Genomic DNA, 22,539 nt, shown 5'->3' on the forward strand with positions numbered 1-22,539 from the left:
TATTCTGTACAAAGCTATGTCCATATTCTGGTGAATGGACATTTAAAAACTAGTTTTAAAGAATTTTCTATGGTAAATGACTTTGGTTTTGCCCGGCAGAGAGAAGGATGAGAAGAAACCGGAAGACAAGTTGGCCCTTTCTTTTCCTCTTTTCTTCTTTTCTCTCAGGCTGACATCACCCTTCAGTCCTTTCAGTCCTCCTGCTTTGCCAACAAACCAGACAGGAAAGCTGTCCAAGTTGCCAAATCACCCAGCAAATGAGTGACAAAGCAAATGGTGCTTTGGTAGGTTTTCACTATATGCTTTATTTGTGTTGGTGAAATATGTGGGAATCCAAGACAGCAAATAGTTTTCAGCTTGCCTGCCATCACAGCAGGACTGGGGTGGTACCTATAGTGCCAGGAAGAAAATGATTTTCTGCAGCTTCCTAGGGAAAGAGTGCCGTGATACAGCAGAGGCAACTGCTATGGTGGGAAATGAAGTGCAGAAAAATGCGTTCACTCTAAATTAGATGGTAGTATAGTACCATGGGGTTTTCTGTGAAAAACTGTATCCAATGAGAATTAATTTCCTGTAACAACTTGAAAAAAAAAAGGTCTCCACTACAGTGCTGCAAGAATCAGCTTTCATATACGTTTAATATATTAATAAAGAGGTCTGGAAAATGCAAAGGAGAAATTATCCCATTTTAGGATAACACAAAAGTGGAACAGATAGTTACTTGTATACATGAGAAACTCAAGAGGCAGGTAATTGTATCATATCCGTAGGCATTAATTTTAGCCTACAGCAATATCCTCAGTGCCCAGGTAGCAGTCTCTGGCTATAAGTATTGAATAAAAATCTGTAGATTGAATGAATGAAAAAATATATATAAACTTAGATCCTGATTTTACTTCATAGTTTACAAAATGCTTTCACATACATTTATTCATCTGATCCTTAGCCTCTTCCCCTGAGGCAGCTGGGGATCAGCGATGAAGGGATTAGCCCAAGGCCACACAGAGCAAGCTACAGGGCCAGAGATCCACCCTGATCATTCCCCCTGCCCCCCTGCCTCCAATTTAATGAGGTGAACATAAAGTCATTCATTTGAGATCAAAGAATTAAAATTTCCAAGTACAGAAGAGAAGAGACCTGACTTCATAGCAGACCTTTAGTCTATGAAAAATTCTTGGGAAGCTATTTGAACACAATCTTAATGTGAAAAGCAAGTGCCCTTCTACCAAGCATGTGCAAAATGGTAACTACCTGACTCTGGTTTGGTGGGCCCTCCTCTGGAATACCAGCCTTTTCCTTGGCCTGTTGACAAGAATGCACAAGCTCTGAGTTCAAAACCGATTGGTGGGGACTTCCCTGGTGGCGCAGTGGTTAAGAATCCGCCAGCCAATGCAGGGGACATGGGTTCAATCCCTGGTCCGGGAAGATCCCACATGCGGCGGAGTAACTAAGCCCATGTGCCACAACTACTGAGCCTGCACTCTAGAGCCCACGAGCCACAACTACTGAGCCCACGTGCCACAACTACTGAAGCCCACACTCCTAGAGCCCATGCTCCACAACAAGAGAAGCCACCGCAATGAGAAGCCCATGCACCGCAATGAAGAATAAGCCCCTGCTCACCACAACTAGAGGAACCTCGTGTGCAGCAGTGAAGACCCGACACAGCCAAAAAAAAAAAAAAAAAAAAAAAACAATTGGTGGAGGTCCTGATGACCTTCCCATGTCTTGCAAGCCTCTTCTCCTGTGGCCTGGACCCTGACTCCCTTACTTATAGTTTGGGTGCTCACACATACCAGACTGCCTGGGACAGGCCTGGTATAATTATTTCCCTTTCATTCTGTGTTCCAGTTTGGACAATAAATTATATAGTCAGTTGGGGTAACATCTTTTCTAGAAGCAAATGCCACTGTAGTTGCAGCATCACTAATGGTAAAGTCCTTCGAGGTCCCAGCTGACCAAACATGAGAAAGGATTTTCCAACAATTCAAGTCGCTTAAGAATGGGCAAGGCCACATTGGCAGGTGGTAAACACCCTATCACTAAAGGTGTGCTTTCATAACTAGTGTTCATTTGGCAGAGCTTAATGACTTGTTCAGGGATGTTGTCAAAGAACTTTTTGCCCAGTGTTAGGAGTTGGACAAGGGGATCTTTCAAGTGCCTCCAAGTTATACTTCAATCTGTTTATGAAAACTTGGAGGTCTGGGAGGAGACAGTGCATAACAACTGTTTTGCCTCCTAGATTCTGAGTATTGCTACTTCCTAATTTGTTACAAAGGGATTTCATGTACCCTCTTAACTGCAATTTTACTTTCCGAGTTTTCAGTTACTTGTGATCAACCATGGTCTGAAAGCATTAATTGGAAAATTCCAGAAATAAACAATTCATGAGTTTTAAGTTGTGCACCATTCTGAGTAGTGTGGTAGAATCTCTTGCCATCCAGCTTCATCCTGCCCGGCACGTGAATCATCTCTTTGTCCAGCATCCCCTGCTTGTTAGTCACTTAGTAGCCATCTGGGTTATCAAATAAACTGTCCGATATCTGAAGTATTGCAGTGCTTGTGTTCAAGTGACCCTTATCTTACTTAATCATGACCCCAAAGCACAAAAGTGGTGCCACTGGCCATTCAGATATGCCAATGAGAAGCCACAAGTTCTTCCTTTAAGTGAAAAGGTGAAAGTTCTCAACTAAATAAGGAAAGAAAAAAATCATATCTGAGGTTGTAAGAACGAATCTTCTATCCATGAAACTGTGAAGAAAGAAAAAGAAATTTGTGCTAGATTTGCTTTTGTACCTCAAACTGCAAAAGATATGGCCACAATGCATAAGAGCTTACTTAAGATGGAAAAGGCATTGAATTTGTACAAGATATTTTGAGAAAGAAAGAGACCACATTCCCATAACTTTTATGACAGTATGTTGTTAAAACTGTTCTATTTTATTATTAGTTATTGTTGTTAATCTCTTAACTGCGCCTAAGTTACAAATTAAACTTCATCATAGGTATGTACGTATAGGAAAAAAAACATAGTATATATAGGGTTTGGTACTCTATGTGGTTTTAGGCACCCACTGGGAGGCTGGAGGAACTACTGTAAACTCATACATCTTTTCTTTTTTCTAGTTTGTCCTAGTGAATTTTTATTTCTATATGGTTATATGGTCAAATTATATTATTTTCTGTCTATCAGGTTTGTTTTGATATTTAAAACATAGGGTTCACATAATTTTAAAAACTTTGGTTGAAAGAAAATACAAGAATATAAAAATAATGAAACTGAATAATGGTAGCCAAGCCTAAGGTAATAATTTTTCTCTTAACCATGTGTATATTCCTATAGCTTTTGTTAAAGGAGAATCATTCTACTAAGTTTCAGATTCTTATCTAAATAAAACTATAATATAATTCCTGACAGATATTATGACAGTCAAAATACAAGAATAGAGAAGAATTATAAAAATATTAGGGAGATTATGCAACTAATTCACATAAGGTACTTTAAAAAAAACCCTGATGATTGTGCAAATCCATCCCATCCTGCTTGCAATTAAGAAGATGTTGTGATAAGCATTTGATTCTTCTTCAATTTAAGTTCTCAATTTGTTCACTTTTTTTTTTTTTTTAAGTTCTCTTAACAATAGAACAGTTTTAGAGGAACTTGTTTCTACAGTTGAAGCAGGTGATGTCTCATAGGATATCAGGTGTTGGGTTTTTTTCTCTTAAAGGGAGTACTGGTTGTTAGGTATAGGAATACCCTTTCCTTTGGAAAATATTCTTCCTTGATGTCAGGAGAAAGAGAAATTTAGCCCAGTAGCTTCTCATTAAAGAACATGAGCTTTAGCACCATCATTCAGAGCCAGTTTTGTTGTTAATGATTACAGTATTACTCCAGATATTCTGCTGTCTACAGATGTCAGGAGATGTGGAAAACCTGACTTTAACAGGATGGCCTGTATGGATCTGTTTGCTGGAGTTACAGACCTCTTTTGTCCTTTTTTGTATTTCATTGCACCAGATGTTCCAGGAACTTTTCAGCAAAGTCTCTAAGTTGTTTTAACTAAAGATGTTAAGTATTTATTTTCTATCAAAGAAATATTTGTGCATAGCTTTAAAGGACAGATAACACCAATCGGTTTTTAAGGAAATATAGCAGACCTTGGAAGCCACACCTTCCATGGCTGAGAGCCGTCCCCACCCCGACAAGCTACCAACAGCTTTCAACACGTTTATCTGTTTCTTTTGGAATTCACCACTGTATTTCTAAGTTTATTCTGTACTAAACTTCTGGGGTTTTCAGTTTAGATATTACTTATGGGCTTCTTCTGAAAGATAAAGATTTAGCTTTTATGTGCCATTTCCACTCACGTTTTCTCTCCCCCATTCTCCTAGTATTGTTCGTTTACATTGATATGACTTAGTAAATATTTGTCATAGGTGATCCACGAATGAATGATTATTTTTCTTGTACAAATGGCCTGTTTTTTCATTCCCTTGTTTGTGTTTTTTGGATTTTTATTTGTTTTTTTAAAAAATATCTACCATTTATTTTTCCCCTAAACTTTCTGACAAAGCTGTAAAGACAAACAAACAAACAAACAAAACACACACACCAGGTATTCAGTCCGTTTCATTTTTTCCCCTGGAAGATGTCTTTGCTGAGGCACTCATGCTCCTCCTCCTTTTCTGAATTGGCAGTTCTCTCGCAGGGATCCTGGAGTGACCTTTTGGTCTGCCTCTTGGATTGGAGCTCTTGCTTGATCCCTCCTTTTTTCTTGGTTGGTTTGCTCCTTCATTTTGTTGGAACACTTCCTCCAGGAGCTTCCAAGTACATGAGAGCTAAATCTTTTATTACTTCACATGCCTAAAAATGTATTTTTTCCACTCTCATATGTTCATAATTTGGTTAAACTTTAGTCTGAAAATTTTTTTCCTCCTCATTCATCATGTAGGGCATTTCATAGGCTGTTTAAATCTCAAACTCTAATTCTTTAGTTCTGGACTTTTTTCTTATATGATTTCTTTTATAATATCTGTCCCCTCCAGTTTCCCTGTTCTCTCTTCTAAATCTCCAAAGATTTAGATGTGGGATCCACTGATCTGTTACTCTGATTTTTTAAAATCTATTTTCTCTTATTATCCATCTCTTTATTTTTTTGTTCTGTATTCTGGAAAATGTCCAGAAAAGTATGCTCCTAGTTCCTGTTTTCTTCCTGCTTATTTGTTTTGGTTGTCATCATTCATGATAATGACTTTACTCAGATATCTACTGATCTTTTTTTTTTATAAATATTCCCTATTCCTCACAGCTGCAGCAAAGCAGAGGTTCTTCTTTTTTTTAATTTATTTATTTTTGGCTGTGTTGGGTCTTCGTTTCTGTGCGAGGGCTTTCTCTAGTTGTGGCAAGCGGGGGCCACTCTTCATCGCGGTGCGCAGGCCTCTCACTATCGTGGCCTCTCTTGTTGCGGAGCACAGGCTCCAGACGCGCAGGCTCAGTAGTCGTGGCTCACGGGCCTAGTTGCCCCGCGGCATGTGGGATCTTCCCAGACCAGGGCTCGAACCCGTGTCCCCTGCATTGGCAGGCAGATTCTCAACCACTGCGCCACCAGGGAAGCCCTATCTACTGATCTTTGACTATGCATCTGTATGATGGACACACGATGAATGAAAGTCATTCATTGAAAAGGTTGGAAATTTTGGATACAGATTGGACTTGTTGATGGTTTTGTTTCATTATAGGGTTATTCAGTGGGGACCTGACCTTGCCTTTAGCTAGGCTTGACTATTTTTTCTGAGACGAATCCTCCAGTCTTATGCCTGAAGAGAGAGATGTTAATGACTTACACTCTAGGAGCTGGACAAAGAGCGAGAATAAGGAATCTTTCTTACCCAATACGATTTATTTGATTTATTCCCTGCCTTCAGTCCCTTGCCATACTCCTGTTCTGCTGTCTCCTGAGTCTCTCTGGTTCAGTTTCTCCAGAATTAGACATACTCCCTCCTGCCTGGGCAGTGGTGGTCTTCTGGTTGCATAGGATGAAGGCTATGTCTTTGGTGTCCATGCTATACCTGTCACTTTTCAGAGGTATCTGGTACCTCCAATTCCTGAGTGTTTCTCAAGTTCTGAAGTGTAAATCTGCTTGCTTTTTATTGGCCTCCCCTCATCAGGTCGTTAGGTTTCAAATTTCTATGGCCTGTTAAGATAGTTACCACTTGACATCTGCTTTCCATCTTGAAAATTTTTCTTGCCATCTTTCTTTTGCTCTCCTTGAGGTTTTATACCTTATTTTTATTCCTTTCTTACCATCTTATTGAGGCTTTGGAAAGAATGCACATACGGCCATATATTCAGTCTTCTGAGTAAACCAGAATCTTTTCATATTTTTCTTTACAGCAAAAGATGACAGTTCTGAGTCACCTAAAGAGCCAGATAAATTTAACAGGTAAGTTTTTCTTTATACAATTTTTTGCCAATTTATACACTAAAAGAACTATTGATTTAAACTGTGTTTTCTATCATAATTGTATTTTCTTTTTTTTAACTTAGAAAAATTATTTTTCATTTAAATATATTTTCCCTTCCAATACCTTATAAAAATGATGTTTTCAGGAAGAATATGGAGAATCTTGAATTCTTTCTAGTCTATTGAATTAAAATTGATGTAACTATGTTAGTTGCCTATTCTTTTAGTTTTTAGTTTTTATTTCTGAAAAGGAAAAAAAATGTTGTCTACATTATAGATCCAACCATTATAGATCACAAAAACCCAAGCAATTTAGGAGAAGATAAAGTCCTGGAGGAAAATGGTGAGAGGGCTAAAGCCATTGTACACTTGGGAGACCACCTGACAATGTGACATCAATTCAGCCTTGAACACCTGGACAAGGTGTAGGTTCTGCAGCATTCAGCTTCTCTAGCATTTCCATCAGCCTTATTTTGATAGTTAATCAGATGCAGAAAACAGCCAGCTTACTAGTGTTGACATAATACTTGATCTATCTTGGTTTTATACTGTACATGCTCCAAAACAAGGATCCTCTTAGTGGATTAATAATAGTAAAATGTTCCCAAAGGACTGAAATCAAAAGGAACCCTCAGATCGGGGCTCTGTTCCAGAATGTGAGACAATGTTATGTCAAGGGGCTCTGTGCCTGGAAGTGTTAGAAGCTCAGAATTAGAAGACCCAGAAAAACCGACAGAATGATTAATTGGGACCTGACAGGAAGAGCGTTGACCTTGTCTGTCCCCTAGCCCTCAGATGAAGACCAGCCAGTAGCAGTGGTGGGGTCTGTCTCAGGCAGGAGCAGGAAGAAGGGTAAACCCCATTACAGGGAGAAAACTTTGGCCCTTTGCTTCTTTGTCTGGGGCAATGAGCCCCTCATCAGACAGGCAGCAAGGTAACCAGACAGCACCATAAGGATCCAGCACTGATCACAGGACTATAAAATCGGGGGTTTGGGAGAAAGACTTTAACTATAACTTTAGAAACAACTCGAGAGCCATGGTGAGATAAACTTGTAAATGGTGTTATCTTGAAAAATCAAGATTTGTGACAATGAAAGGAAAAAGAAGGGGGTGAAAAGTTAGGAGAGAGTGATGTCTTAACAGGTACAGTGAGATTCTGGGCAGAGGGAGTAACTAGGGTATTGATCCTAAATTGGATGTAAGAGTGGTGTGTTAGAGGCTCGGAAAGAAGGCCACTGCAGCTGGAACACAGCAAGGGGGAAAGAAGAGATGGATAGGGGATAGAGTAATAGATGTAGACAGGGCCAGATCACTTAGAGCTTTATAAACCAGGTAAGGAATTTGCATTTCATTAACCTTGCAGTGGGAATCGGGACACAGCTGGACAGCTTTTAAGAAGAGGAAAGACATAATCAGATTTACATTTTAAAAGGACTACTTTAACTGCCATGTGGGGAATCAGTTGTGAAGGATCTAAGGCGGAAGCAAGGAGAAGAATTATTGGGTTATTTTAGTAGACCAGGGGAGAGGTGGGGTGGTTTGAGCTAGGGCTGAGGGCATAGATATGGAGAGGGAGATAAGTGGATGAATTGGATGGATTCAAGACTTAGTTTGATTGATGTGGGGAATGAGAGAAAGTGGAACCAAGGGTTATTACTAGATTGTAGTTTGAACTGGATGGGTACTGCGGTGACTTACTGAGATGGGAGAGATTGGAAGATCACACCGTTGGCTGAAACTAACAATCCCAGTTATTGATGAGGCTGTGATGGCACTGTAGCTCTCCTACATTGCTGTGTACATTGTTGTACCATTTGACATGCCCACAGCCAGCCTGGAACACAGTTTAGCAGTTTCTTATAATGTCAAACATTCGCCTGCCCTCTAACCCACGCCTAAAGTATTTATCTTAGAGAAATGAAAGTATATATTCACCAAAAGACTTGCGCACAAATGTTCATAGGAGCTTTATTCATAATATCCCAAACTGAAAACAACTAAAATGTCCATCAACAATCAACATTATATATTCAACAGTCGACTATATAAATAAATTGTGTTATAGTTACAAGTTGAATACTCTCAGCAATAGAACTGTTGATACATGCAACAGCATGGAATAATAATGCAGACAGGGGCTTCCCTGGTGGCGCAGTGGTTGAGAGTCTGCCTGCCGATGCAGGGGACACGGGTTCGAGCCCTGGTCTGGGAGGATCCCACATGCCGCGGAGCAACTAGGCCCGTGAGCCACAACTGCTGAGCCTGCACGTCTGGAGCCTGTGCTCCGCAACGAGAGGGGCCGCGATGGTGAGAGGCCCGCGCACCGCGGTGAAGAGTGGCCCCCGCTTGCCACAATTGGAGAAAGCCCTCACACAGAGACGAGGACCCAACACAGCCAAAAATAAATAAATTAATAAATTTAAAAAAAATAATGCAGACATTATGTTGAGAAAAAAAACCCCAGAGTTATAAAAGAGTACGTGCTGTACAATTCAATGTATATGAAGTTCTAAGGCAGGCAAAACTAATCTATGGTGATAGAGATTGGATCAGGGATTACCTAAAGTGTCAAGGGAGATTGACTGGGAAGGGGCAGTAGGGAACTTTCAGGACTAATGAAAATATTCTATATCTTGTTTGGGCTTATGGTTATGCAGGGGTCTGCTTTTATTAAAACTCATCAATCTGTACTCAACCTATACATTTTATTGAATGTAAATTAAACTTTAACAAAGTTGATTTTTGAAGATATTCAACTAACTTTACAACTCTTTTAGAAATCTAAATTTATTTCAAATAAAGTCTTTTTTAAAAAGGCATTCAAACTCTTCCAGTAAATAGAGACAGTGAGTATGCTACCGAACTTCCAAACTCTGATTCTAAAATCAGAGATCATTACAAGAAAGGAAAATTATAGGTCAGTACCTCTTAAATCTGAAATGTATAAATCCTAACCAAAATATTAGCAAATTGAACCCACTGATATATAAAAAGGGATAGTACATCATGACTAAGTGGGCTTTATTTCAGGAAAGCCAGGTTGGTTTAAAATTTGAAAATCAATCCTTGTAACTCACCTAGTTAACCAAATAAAGGGAAAAAAGCCATAGACTTATCTAGGTGAATCCAGGAGACACATTTAACACCCATTCATGATAAAAATTCTCAGCAAACTAAGAATAGAAGAGAATTTCCTTATTTCAATAAAAGGAGTCTACAGAAATCCAACAGCTAACCTCACACTTAAATGTGAAATGTTGAGTGCTTTTCTCCTGAGTTTAGGAACAATACAATATGCCCATTATCACCATTTCTATCCGACATTGTACTGGAGTCCTAGCCAGTGCAATGAGGGAAGGAAAAAAAACAAGTTAGAAAATGTGGAAAGGGTAAAGTAAACCATCTTTATTCACAGATAACACAACTATATACATAGTAAAATCCAAATGAACATACAAAGCTTGAAAGTTTGAAAATTAATAAGTAAATTTAGCAAGGATCCTGGATACAAGATGAATATTTAAAAATCAACTATATTTTTATATACTAGCAATCAACACATAGAAAATGAAATTTTAAAAATACCATTACAACAGCATCAAAATGTAACAAAAGATGAATAAGGCATCCATACTGAAAAATCACAAAATATATCTGAGAGAAATTCTAAAAGACATAAAGAAATAGAGATATACAAAGTTTGTGGCTTGGGAAAGACTCAGTACTCTTACAGTGTCAACTCTTCCCAAATTATAGATTCAATTCAGTCTCAGTCAAAATCTCAGCTGCCTTATTTTTTTCTGAAAACTGACAAGGTGGTCTAAAATGTATCTAGAAATGCAAAGCGTTTAGAATAACAAGGCAATCTTGAAGAAGAACAAAGAGGATCAACACTCTCAGAGATCAAGATGTATTAGAAAGCTAGAATAAGTTTCACTCTGATTGGAGCTATTTAGGTCAGATTCCTGTCCCTAAACTAGTTATCACTCAACTGACTTAGAGCCAGGGGTGGGGTCAGTCCCATCAGACCACAGGGCATGTACAGAATGGGAGAAGAATGGAACAGCTATTGGGGAGGCAACCACAGTATCCACTGTGACAACCTTCATGTCTGTATTATTTTTATTGTACCTGAACCTTAATAAGTAAGACTTTGACAGGCACAGAGGGCAAAAGAGTCTCTAATAGAACTGCTTGCACAGACATGGAAATGTAATCTTGTGGTACACTCAGGATCACCAGGAAGTTCCATGTGATGGAGCCTCTGGATGTGGAGATGAATGACGGAAGAAAAGGTTGGAAATGGCCAGATGATGAAGAACCTCAAGTTCTATTTAAAAGTTGTTTATATGTCATCCTGTAGAAGTATTTACCAACTGTGGCTTTCAAGCAGAGCCATGATAACCTGGAATAGGGAGAGACTGGGGTAGATGAACAATTAGGAAGCTGTTTAGAGTTTACAGGAGAAAAATGATGAGGTACTTATCCAAGGCAGTCGAGGAGACCAGCTGACACTGAGTGCTGAGGGATGCTAAACCCTTCCTTGGCTGTTTTTATGCATGTTCACAACCACCACCGGAGAAAGTTCTATCTCTGGAAACGTGGAGAGGTTAGGCTACTTGCCCGGAGTTACACAGCTAATAAGAAATGGTGCCAGGGGCTTCCCTGGTGGTGCAGTGGTTGAGAGTCCGCCTGCCAATGCAGGGGACACGGGTTCGAGCCCTGGTCTGGGAGGATCCCACATGCCGCGGAGCAACTGGGCCCGTGAGCCACAACTGCTGAGCCTGCGCGTCTGGAGCCTGTGCTCCGCAACAAGAGAGGCCGCGACAGTGAGAGGCCCGCGCACCGCGATGAAGAGTGGCCCCCGCTCGCTGCAACTGGAGAAAGCCCTCGCCCAGAAACGAAGACCCAACACAGTCATAAATTAATTAATTAATTAATTAATTAATTTAAAAAAAAAAGAAAAAAGAAATGGTGCCAGAGTGTTTTAACCCAGGCCAGCTGATTCCAGAGCCTGTGCTCTTAGTCATGATACTGTTGAATACGTGACTAAATATCCAGAGATATTTAAGAATTTAGTCATTAGGCTTTGGCAATGGTTGGGATGTTGCTTCCATGAAATAGCGCTGCCATGATTCTCTTCTTCCCTTAATGATCCTTTTGGTTTCTTTCACAGGCCCCCCTTAACTGTGAATTGGTTTCTGCTCACTCTTTTCTAAACACTTACTTACTCTTTTGGAGTTTGTTTTCCCTAATGGCGTCATCTATCAACCTCTGTGTTGATTTGACCTAAATTTCTTATTTCCAGTCCCAATTTCTCAGTCACACTCCTAAAGGTCATCACCTACAACCCATGTTTAAAATTAAACTCATATTTTACTTCGGTTTCTCTAGACGCTTTCTATTAATAGCAAAACTAAGTGGTCTTCTGGGCTTTAGGAGAATATTTGACCCTCAAATTCCTTCACTTTTCACACCCTATCAGGCAACTGGTTCAGTCAATTCTTTAGCATTCTCGTAGATTCATCTCCTCCCCTTCCTGATCTTTGCTCCCACCCTAGTATTAGCTCTCAGAATCTCTTGCCTGCGTTACTGAATTTATTTCCTAACTGATCCCCTTACATTTAATCTCTCATATAATCCTCTCTGCCTGCTAATGCCAGAGAAAACTCTTACTCAATCACTGATTTCATAGTTTACTTGCCTTATTTGAGAACTTCTGATTACTGTCTATCACCTAATAAATCAAGGTTACTGAATCGACTCTAATCCATTCCCTGCCTAAATTTGAAGACCCAGCATTGCCTAGTTTCACCTATTTTTGTCAAATTCCAATTCCTCTGAAATTGGAACTCTCCACTCTAGTCAATTATCTTGTTACTCTCATCTCTTCCCCCAACATCCTCTGTATGTAGGCATGCACACACCATGCTCCTTGCCATCTCAGCTATTGCTAATACTGCTTCCCTGGCCTAAAATGCCTCCTTCCTTTGTCCCAGGTCCATATCCAAGTGACTCTTTCCCTAATGGCTCCAAAACAAAGTTATAGCTCCTTCCTCCAAATTTTTTTTGCTTATTGCCACTGCCAAAGAAGTATCTGTCATTGTAGTCTCCAAATGTCTATGTTAAATGATGTAACAGTTTATTATGTTAATATATAAAGCTATTCTATTTACTAGTTCAGATATATATCTTATTTTCCCAACAGGATAATAAAAAGCTGTGATGTTCAGTTTAAAATTATGTCTTCTACTTTTTCATATTCATAATGCCAACAATAATACTCAATAAATTCCCGTTATTGGTTGAAACTATAAACACATGTATTTTTTTTATGCTGTATACATCCCTTCGTAGTTTATCTGAATAATAGTAAATAGTTACTGTTCTCTTATTTTAAGAGGCTATTTCCTTTATAGAATTCAAAGTGCAGATATTCCCAAATGTTTGAGGCATTCTGTTTTGTATATTCAAACTATACTAAAGTTATACCTTTTAGGGTAATATTTTTAATTATTCTAGGGGAAAAAAAGAAAGCCCCTGAAGGCTAACAGCTTGAAATTGAACAGGACACCGTTGGGAAGGGAGAGGGTCATGGGTCGTCGTCAAACAGACAAAAAACAATGGAGACGATTGTGCCTGAAGATGGTGTATTTTTTTTTCACGAGACAGTATGTTGACAGTTTCCTTCCTCTTGGGTCATTGTTGTCTGCTAAATGATCTGTGACAGCAAATTGATCACAAGCTTTTTCATGCAGGAGATATAATGCAGCCTTTCATTTTGTTACCTCCGTTGCCAAATGCTGAAACATTTCACTGGCAAATTAATGTTAGTTTAGTATATCATTTAGTACTATAAAGCACACATGTAGCTCTGGAAGCAATAATAGTAGTGATTAATTTATCTTTACCAAGTTTCAGATTTCTTCTTAAGTGTGATTACAAAAGCAATAACACACTTGAAAAATGTTAGTCTTAAAATTAGGTGTCCGTAATTATCATTTAAATAAATGAATGCATTAATACACTTAGATATTGCCCCCATTAATTTCAAAATTGAGTCAAATATTAAGGCACCTATGATTTACCTATAAAAATTAATGCTAATAACCTGTTATAACTGAAAATTTGCTTCTTCCTCCAAAGAGCTAGGAACTTAAAATTAAAAGAGACATAAAGTCTTTTACATTTGATGTTTAAGTATCTGTTTAAGTCAGTTAATAGATGATTTCACATGTCTGAAAAATATCTGAAAGTAATGTTTTGTTTGTGGAGTGTTGAGAATCTCTGCATTCAAGAAGATTGTAAGAAAAAAATTGGAAGTGCAGTTATTTAAGAGTAAGAGACTGTTTCATAGGTCCCGTTTGATACTTTGTAACAGTCTTTGCTCTCCCATTAGGATTTGGTAATATTAGCACAGGGAAGGAAATGTACTGGCAGTAATATTAGAAAAGAGTTGTTTATTTTCCCTCATTGAAAGTGGCCAGATTCTGTGTAAAAATTAAACTAATCTCAATTCTGGTGTTTCATTTCTCCTCATAATAAAAAGAAAATAAAGGTGATTTTACTAAAATTTGGCATAGAAATGTAAGAAAGTTGTTTATCATAGAAAGAGAAAATGTACAGCTATGATGTTTTATTTAAAGTTCTTTTCAATGTTAGTCACGAAAGGCACAGTTATCTTAAACCTATATTTTTCTTTTTATAATATACACATGGATGCACGTTTACACTTATTATAGAAAACTGGTTTGGATGGACCTTTTTTTGTGATTTGCATGTATTAGTGGAAAATTATGTTAGATTCATTTGTTAGAAATAACTATGTGAGAATTTGCAGATCAGCCTAATGAATTGTGACAAGGTATCTGAAAGAGTCCACTCTGGTAAAAATAATTTTAAAAAGCAAACTTTCATGCTACTCACTGTCTGATCTTATTTTGTATTTTCAGATCAATTAAATCAGTCTCATTTAATGATTACTACAAGACATGGTCTGGAATAGCCACATCAAAAGCCACAGAATATTACAGAACTCCATGTAAGGTGATCTAACCTTGTCTTATTTTTGCAGGAAGGGGGGTGGTATATTAATTTCAACATTCTCAGCTTGTCTTGCTTTCAAAGACTAATTGACACATATTTGGAATTTGAGGGTGATAAACTTCTTTGTTGGCTCTATATACTAATCATTCAACAACTGTTCATTTAGTCCCTCTTTTGTAAAGAGTCCTGGACTGAAGTCTGATTAGAAGCCCAAAGGAAAGATAGGCAATTGGAGGAATAAAAGACAAAGTTCTCGGTCTTTTGAGGTTTACCATACACCCTTTACCCCAGAAGGAAACCTTCATAGCATGAGGAAACTTTTTGGTTCTAAACACAATTATCCCCAAAGCCAGAGATATTATTAAGTAGAAAGACAGCAAGAAAACCTGGGGATGCTCAATTATATCAGTCGAAGGAAAAGAAAAATCATCTGTTACCATCATACACTGAGAACTAGAAAGACGGAATAGGAGAGCTGGACAACTTTTTGGTCCCATTTAATCTAATCTTTAGAGTACTGTTTCATTATTTGTATCAAAGTAGGTTAGCCAGTCTGCACACATTTACTGAAATACGACTTTGCTTCAGCTATCCTGCAAAATGGCACATTCTGAAGTTATCAGTGACTTCCGAATTCCCAGATTCAGTGATTACATTTTTTTAGTCCTTATCTTACTTGAGATCCTATTGGCTATGCTCTCCTTGAGTTAGAAGACACCATGTATCCATGGTTTTCCTCTTACCTTCCTAAGCGCTCCTCTGCTTCTTTCCTTAGCAATACCTTCTTCATTCAGTATTCTCTGCTCAGCTCTCTTTGAGAGACCTCATCCATCGCTATGGTTTTCATTAGCCCACATGCCAGTAATTCCTAAAGCCTCATCTCTAGCCAGGCTCTCTTCTGCATTCTGAATGCATATTTACAACTGTGTAATAAGGTACCTCATACCCAAGATGTCCCAAAGTGAATTCATTATGTTGCTCCAAAACCTATTCTCCCTCCTTCATTACCTCTCTTGGTTAGTGGTAGATCACCATTCTTGCATTTACTTGCCAAGCCAGAATCATAGACATTTCCTAGTCCTCTTTATCTCCCTTATTAAGCCTTATTGATTTTATCTCCTGCAACATTACAAATGTTTCCCCTCTACTCCACCTCCATGACCACTGCCTTAATTTGTGGTCTCATCGTGTTTCATCTCATCATTGTGATAGTCTACTCATTGGTTTTAAGAGAACAAAATATCACCCAGAAAAAAAAACATATCTAGTTTTAAGACACAAATTAGAGCAAAAAGGAGTACTAAGCTTAATAAATATAAAAATGTGAGGTCAATAATTTCTAAGAAATTACTTGTTCTTTCAGGATGTTGGTTATTAGTTATTTTGTGATTACACATTATCTTCCTCACTGACTCATAGATTAGTGATTAAGAAAAATAACTTGTTCAAGGTGCTTTAAGAAGTAGTCTTTAGCAGCACTATCAGTGTAAAAGAGTTTTATTGATTTTGATACCAGGTTACATGAATGTGTACTTCATTTAAAAGATTTTGATTGAGTGCTTCGTAGTCGATTCAGCAAACACATCTTGAGTACTTGCTATGTAAGAGGCTCTGAGGAGCTCAGATGGGTTCCAGGAGGTGATAACCCTTAACAGATGTGGTGTCAAGAGGCAGTTGGCATGCTCCAGGGAATGATTCAGCGTCCAACTCCTTCAACCAAAAAACAAACAGATTGTTATAGGATGGTGCTTTATGGAATAACGTGTAAATATATGAAGGCTCTTGGAAACTCCAAACTTCTAGGAAAAAAACAGAAGCACATGCCCAAACAAAGAAATTTAGAAATGATTGTCTTATAATAAAGAGTAATTTTAAAATGGAAGTAATAATGAAGTATCACTGGCTGCAATTTCTTCTTCAAAAGAGTTTGACACCAAAATATTTAAGTTGGTTCTTGTTTCTACATCTGTCACTAACCTAGTATGTAATTCATTTCTCTTTGTGAAGGCAATAGCTGGTAATGGTTACCTCTAGCCCAGAAGAATTTCTGAGACTTTGATTCTAGCCCTTGGTGCAAGATTTCACAATCACTCTGCCTCTCTTTCCTACAGAGATTTGTTATAAGAATGTTTCAAAAGCTTTCCTTCAATAATAACCAGCACTTAATTAAAAAAATTTAAATGTAAACCTTACATGTGCTGCTGGCCATTTTGTCTTTGGATAGTTCAGCTGGATGAGATCCAATACTATCTTTTTTAATGGCTTAATTTCCTGGCAATAAGAAAGATGAAGCTGTTAGATTATAGAATGCTCCTTTAACTACTCAGAAATAAAGGGGGAACTTCTAATAACTTCATTTTCTACAGTTATATTTTTATCACTGGAAAGATTATTAAACTCTTGTGCATATTTTTAAAAGCTTTTTATTTTATGAATAGTGATGAGTAAGGTTATATTATGATTTTGAGTATTAACTCTATTGCATATCTTTGTGCCACAAATCTATACATAGTCATGTATGCCATAATACTAGTAAGTTTATTCTTGTATAACACAGTTTACGGAGTATACTGCGTATTGTTTTTCTTGTTTATTTTTTTATTTTTTTAATTTTTATTTATTTATTTATGGCTGTGTTGGGTCTTCGTTTCTGTGCGAGGGCTTTCCCTAGTTATGGCAAGTGGGGGCCACTCTTCATCGCGGCGCACGGGCCTCTCACTGTCGCGGCCTCTCTTGTTGCGGAGCACAGGCTCCAGATGCGCAGGCTCAGTAATTGTGGCTCACGGGCCTAGCTGCTCCGTGGCATGTGGGATCCTCCCAGACCAGGGCTCAAACCCGTGTCCCCTGCATTGGCAGGCAGACTCTCAACCACTGCACCACCAGGGAAGCCCTGTTTATTTTTAATTGAGTTATAGTTGATGTACAATATTATGTAAGTTTCAGGCATACAACATAGTGATTCACAATTCTTAAAGGTTATGGTCCATTTATAGTTATTATAAAATATTGGCTATATTCCCTGTGTTGTACAATATATCCTTGTAGCTTATTTATTTTGTGCATAGTAGTTTGTACCTCTTAATCTGTATATTTTTTTCTAATTTTTTTATTCAATGAGCAAGTAGAAGGGATTCTTAAATTTATTTATTTTTATTTATTTATGGCTGTGTTGGGTCTTCGTTTCTGTGCGAGGGCTTTCTCTAGTTGTGGCAAGCGGGGGCCACTCTTCATCGCGGTGTGCGGGCCTCTCACTATCGCGGCCTCTCTTGTTGCGGAGCACAGGCTCCAGACGCGCAGGCTCAGTAGTTGTGGTTCACGGGCGCAGTTGCTCCGTGGCATGTGGGATCCTCCCAGACCAGGGCTCGAACCCGTGTCCCCTGCATCGGCAGGCAGACTCTCAACCACTGCGCCACCAGGGAAGCCCTTAATCTGTATTTTTTTAATCATCCCAATCTTATTGTCCTTTTATTCACTTATCAACCAATATTTATTGAACACCTAGTATATGTCATGCAGAGTTGTATATAAACCCAATGAGCTCGGCATTATTATTACTCTGTTTTACACTTGAGAAAACCAAGACCAAGGGAAGCTAAGTAATTTACCTAAGGTCACACATGGAATATCATATATTGGTAAGAGTGTAAATTCTGGATGCATATTGCCAGGGTTTAATCCTGGCTCTTCAATTTACTAGCTGTGTGACCTTGGATAAGTTTCTTAACCTCTCTGTGTCCCAGTTCTCTCATCTGTAAAATGAGAATAATCACAGAACATACATCATAACGTTGAAGCACTATAATAGTGCCTAGTACATAGTGAGTGCTCAGTAAGTGTGGCCAATATTTATTAGTACAAGTGGGCTGTGGCCCAAAGACTTGAACCAAATCCTCTGACTCCATATTTGTTCTTTCTTTTATATTATATTGCATCCACAATATGATATAAAATTGTAATTTCTGTATAACTTGAAATTTAAATTCAAACTCTGAAGTATGTGCAGTACATTTTCAATAATTACAATTATTTGCTCATAATCATAGACAATCGTATGGGAAAATGTACTGATGATCCACTATTCTCTGTCCATCACTATAGAATGGCAAATTAAAAGTTTGGCAGAGAACAAACCAATACATCTGGCTGTGGGCAACAGCACCTTAATGACAGAATATGATCCCCATAAGGAAATGTTTATGTTATACGAAAAGAATTCCTTCAGACCAGTGTATCCTGTAATAGTGAGCGGAGGCTTCCTGATGTTTGTTTGCTGTCATCAGGACAGACCAAACAGCCTGAAGCATCATGGGAATGCTTGCTTTCACCTTAGGATACTTTCATTCCTTGAGTCTTTGAGCCAGCAGTGAGGGCAAATGTCTCCAAAAATGCATTTAGATTCAGGAAGCAGTATCAATCACTTCTGATGCAGTGGTCTCAGTCTTGACTGCTCCTTAGAACCACCAGAGGAGCTCGTGAAAATTCCCATGTAAAGGGTGCACCCCCAGACCAATTACAGTAGGATCTTTGGGAGCAGGACCAGGGGGTAGTAGTTTTTACAACTGCCCAGGTGGTTACAATGTGCAAGCCAATGGAAAAGCCCTAGTGGGAAGAACCTGATATCAGAAATTAGAGACTCCTAGCCTTATACTAGTTTTGCAGACACAGTTAAGTGAATTTAGGTTAGTCATTTAACCTAATTTAGGTTAGTTTTTGTACCTCATTTTTCATTTCTATTCATTGACAAAAGTATTCTACTCTATTTTAAGTTCCTCTATGGTTAGCATAAGATAGTACGTGTGAAAATAAAACATGCCAAGGTAAATTAGTGCTTATATATTTCTTTGGACACAACAGTCCCAGAGTGGAAAAAAATTTTTCAGATCAGCCTATACAGATGTTGGACGATAGGTGTGTCATAGAAAAAGCAGAGTAGAAGCAATGTCCAGTAATCCTCAGAAGGAAAGGAAGGAAGAAATATACTATGGAGGCAGTAGAGGATGCTTTTCTACACAGATTACAAAACTGCCACAAGGGCAAGGTATGATAGTGATGGGGGGGATTTTAACTTCAAGAAGTTCTGACAAAATTTCACTGGTCCTCATTTCTTCATTATTTCCCTCCCATCAACATCATCCACTGAGCATCTTCTATGTCTATCAATGGGCTTTGTTGAAGACAAGAACATAAGTATTATGATAAGCTTTTTGAGGCATTTACAGTCAGATGGTAGGAGACGGATGAGTGAAAAAATTATGGGAATAAAATAGGAAGTGTTAAAAGTTTGTACAGATACTGTGGCATCTTTCATCTCTTGGATAATAGAGAAAGCGTTGGAGAAAAAGAGTCAATAATATAAAAGAAATGAGAATACAGTAAGTCCCCTACATACGAACGAGTTCCATTCCGAGAGCTGTTCGTAAGTCCAATTTGTTCGTAAGTCCAACAAAGTTAGCCTAGGTACCCAACTAACACAGTCAGTTACATAATGCTGCTTTTATGCTTGCCTCCAGACATTCTGGGCTTGAAATAAAGATACTGTATTACTGTACTCTACGCCAAAAGTACACAAAATCACAACCACTTGTAGAGTGTGCACACATGTGACAGTGTACACCAGACACATGAACTAACTTACGTGACTGGACATGTGAATGCATGTTCGCATCTTTGAAAGTTCCCAACTTGAAGGTTCGTATGTAGGGGACTTACTGTATTCAGGAAAGATAATTATGCCATTTGGGGTTGCATAATATATAAGGAAGAGACTGCCATACATATTCAAATAGAAAATATAGGAAAGGCAATTCCAAAAAATTAAGGAAAGACATGGATTATCCTTGAATAGAAACATCGAGTAAATTTCAGGAGTTCCCTGGTGGCCTAGTGGTTAGGATTTGGCTCTTTCACTGCTATGGCCTGGGTTCAATACCTGGTCAGGGAACTTAACATCAAATAAATTTTAAATTTTGTTTAGGTAGTAATGAATAGTACATGTGAGAAGACATTACTCGACCTTTCTGTGTCTGTGTGTTCATCTGTGAAGTGGGTATTATAATGGTAAGCACTGCATATCTACTTTACAAGTACCCCCATATATAGTAAGAGTTCTATTAATATTAATTATTATAATCATCTAAAGGAAATAATGAATCCTGCTAAGAACTCTGGGGAGTACAGATTTGCTTCCTTAAAGGAAGGAAGGAATATATTCCAAATAACAATAAAGAGTATTAATGAAGTCTATAAGAATATGTATGTATGTGTGTTTGTGTGTGTTTGAAGAAGATAAAGAATAGATTGGAACATCGCTGGTGAAAATCATGTAATATTAATAGAAGAAAAGGAGAATTATTCAGTTTAAATATTTTCTCTATCAATGACAAATTTCATCAAGCTGGAAGGGGTTAATTAATCATTGTTAAGAAGTTAAGCTCCAGATAAGGACAAGACAGGTGGGGAACATCTGGTTGGTTAAATACATCAGGACTGTAAACCCAGGACAATTAGAAGAAGAGAGAGCAAGAAAGAGAGAGAGAAAGCCCACAAGCGAGCAGGGGGAGGGAGCGGGGAGAAAAGGAAGGATATATATGTGCGTGTGTGAATGATCTGGATTAATAGTATTTTGTGTAAAAACTACCAGTGCTTAAGCATAGTAGGTTTTCCTTAAATTTTATGTGAATTTGATTGAAGGCATAAGGCTTATAATTCACCACAAACATATGAGCCAGTGGTATAATGTGATTTCCAGAAAATACTAATGCATATCTGAGCCAAATTGAGAGAAGTCCAGCACACAGATCGAGGGAGGTAGCAATCCCACCTGCATCTTGCTATTGATAGGAAATCAAGTTTCTGAGCCGGTTCTGGATGAAAACTTTAATAGGAATATCAACAAAGTTCACCACCAGGATGAGGATGGTTAGGTCTCTAGAAAATCATGACTTAAGAAAAAGTTGAAGGAACTGAGGCTGCCCTGAGAGCTATCTTCAAATATTAGAGGGATCCTTTCCATAGGGGAGGGATAAATTTACTCAGAATTGGTGAGGAAGTCAGAAGGAGGAGCAGTGGAAACTCACAGCCCTCAGATTAATGAAGGACATTGTGACCTCGGTAACTGTCAATGAAACGGGCAGTCTCCCAATAACAAAGAGACAAGGGATTCATTTAGAGGCTGGATGATCATCTGTTGCAGATTCTTGCTTTGTAGCAGATCAAGATCTGTAATGTCACTTTCAAACCCCACGATTTTATTTTTTCACTTGAAGGGCTGCATTAGAATTTTGTTAAACTATGGTATCAGTTTCTGTATGAGTTATTTTAAAACTATCCTCGTTTCTATAAATGATATATAAACAAATATCATTATCATGATAAGTTACAAAGTCACAATCTGTTTGTTTCAAACAATATCCAGTATCACAAAGTCTAAATAAAAAGAAGAAATTTGGTGTCTGAGGATTGTAATGTGACTTGAACGATAATAGTACGTGTTATTGCCACATACTAACTTAAGGGGAAATAAATTATTGTAAACTTTAAACTATTATTAAAGAATGTATGCATAGCTCCTTTTTAAAATATTCTAATTTCAGTGCTTGAAGATCCAAATTTCACTGGAGAGTATTACAAATGGAAGAAAAATGAGCTAAGACGACCTAAAGAATGGGGTTTAAAGTAAGTAATTTTAACTGTCTAGAATATTATCCTATGAACTTGAAATATCTATTATTCACTTTCTACTAACTGAACTATCAGAAGAAACCCATTGGATTTCTTTTAAACATAAGAACAAAAATAAGAAGTATCATATTGTCCTTTCATATGAACCCAGGTGGGAAACAGCTTTGCTATCTACCGGCTGCCAAAGGTGGGGATAGAACATGAGCCACAGTGAAGGAATCTCACAATACCTTTCCTATTAATCTTCTTATTTCCATTCTTAACCTTATCAAAATAGAACTTAGAAACAGGAAAAAAGAAAAACCAACTTGTTTACATATCACCAGTTAGTATTTCATTTTTCTCAT

General features: G+C 38.0%; 1 protein-coding gene across 1 annotated transcript in view; it reads left to right on the top strand.

Moving 5' to 3' along the window:
• UBE2U (ubiquitin conjugating enzyme E2 U) overlaps nucleotides 1-22,190 on the top strand; it is a 41,658-nt gene extending 19,468 nt beyond the window's left edge. Inside the window, exons 6-8 of the mRNA XM_059899146.1 lie at nucleotides 6,395-6,443; nucleotides 14,419-14,507; nucleotides 22,105-22,190. Of these exons, the coding sequence (XP_059755129.1) occupies nucleotides 6,395-6,443; nucleotides 14,419-14,507; nucleotides 22,105-22,190 (224 nt within the window). The remainder of the gene's footprint in view (nucleotides 1-6,394; nucleotides 6,444-14,418; nucleotides 14,508-22,104) is intronic.
• Nucleotides 22,191-22,539: the final 349 nt, after the last annotated feature.

Source organism: Balaenoptera ricei, chromosome 1, assembly GCF_028023285.1.
Source record: "Balaenoptera ricei isolate mBalRic1 chromosome 1, mBalRic1.hap2, whole genome shotgun sequence".
NCBI lineage: Eukaryota > Metazoa > Chordata > Mammalia > Artiodactyla > Balaenopteridae > Balaenoptera > Balaenoptera ricei.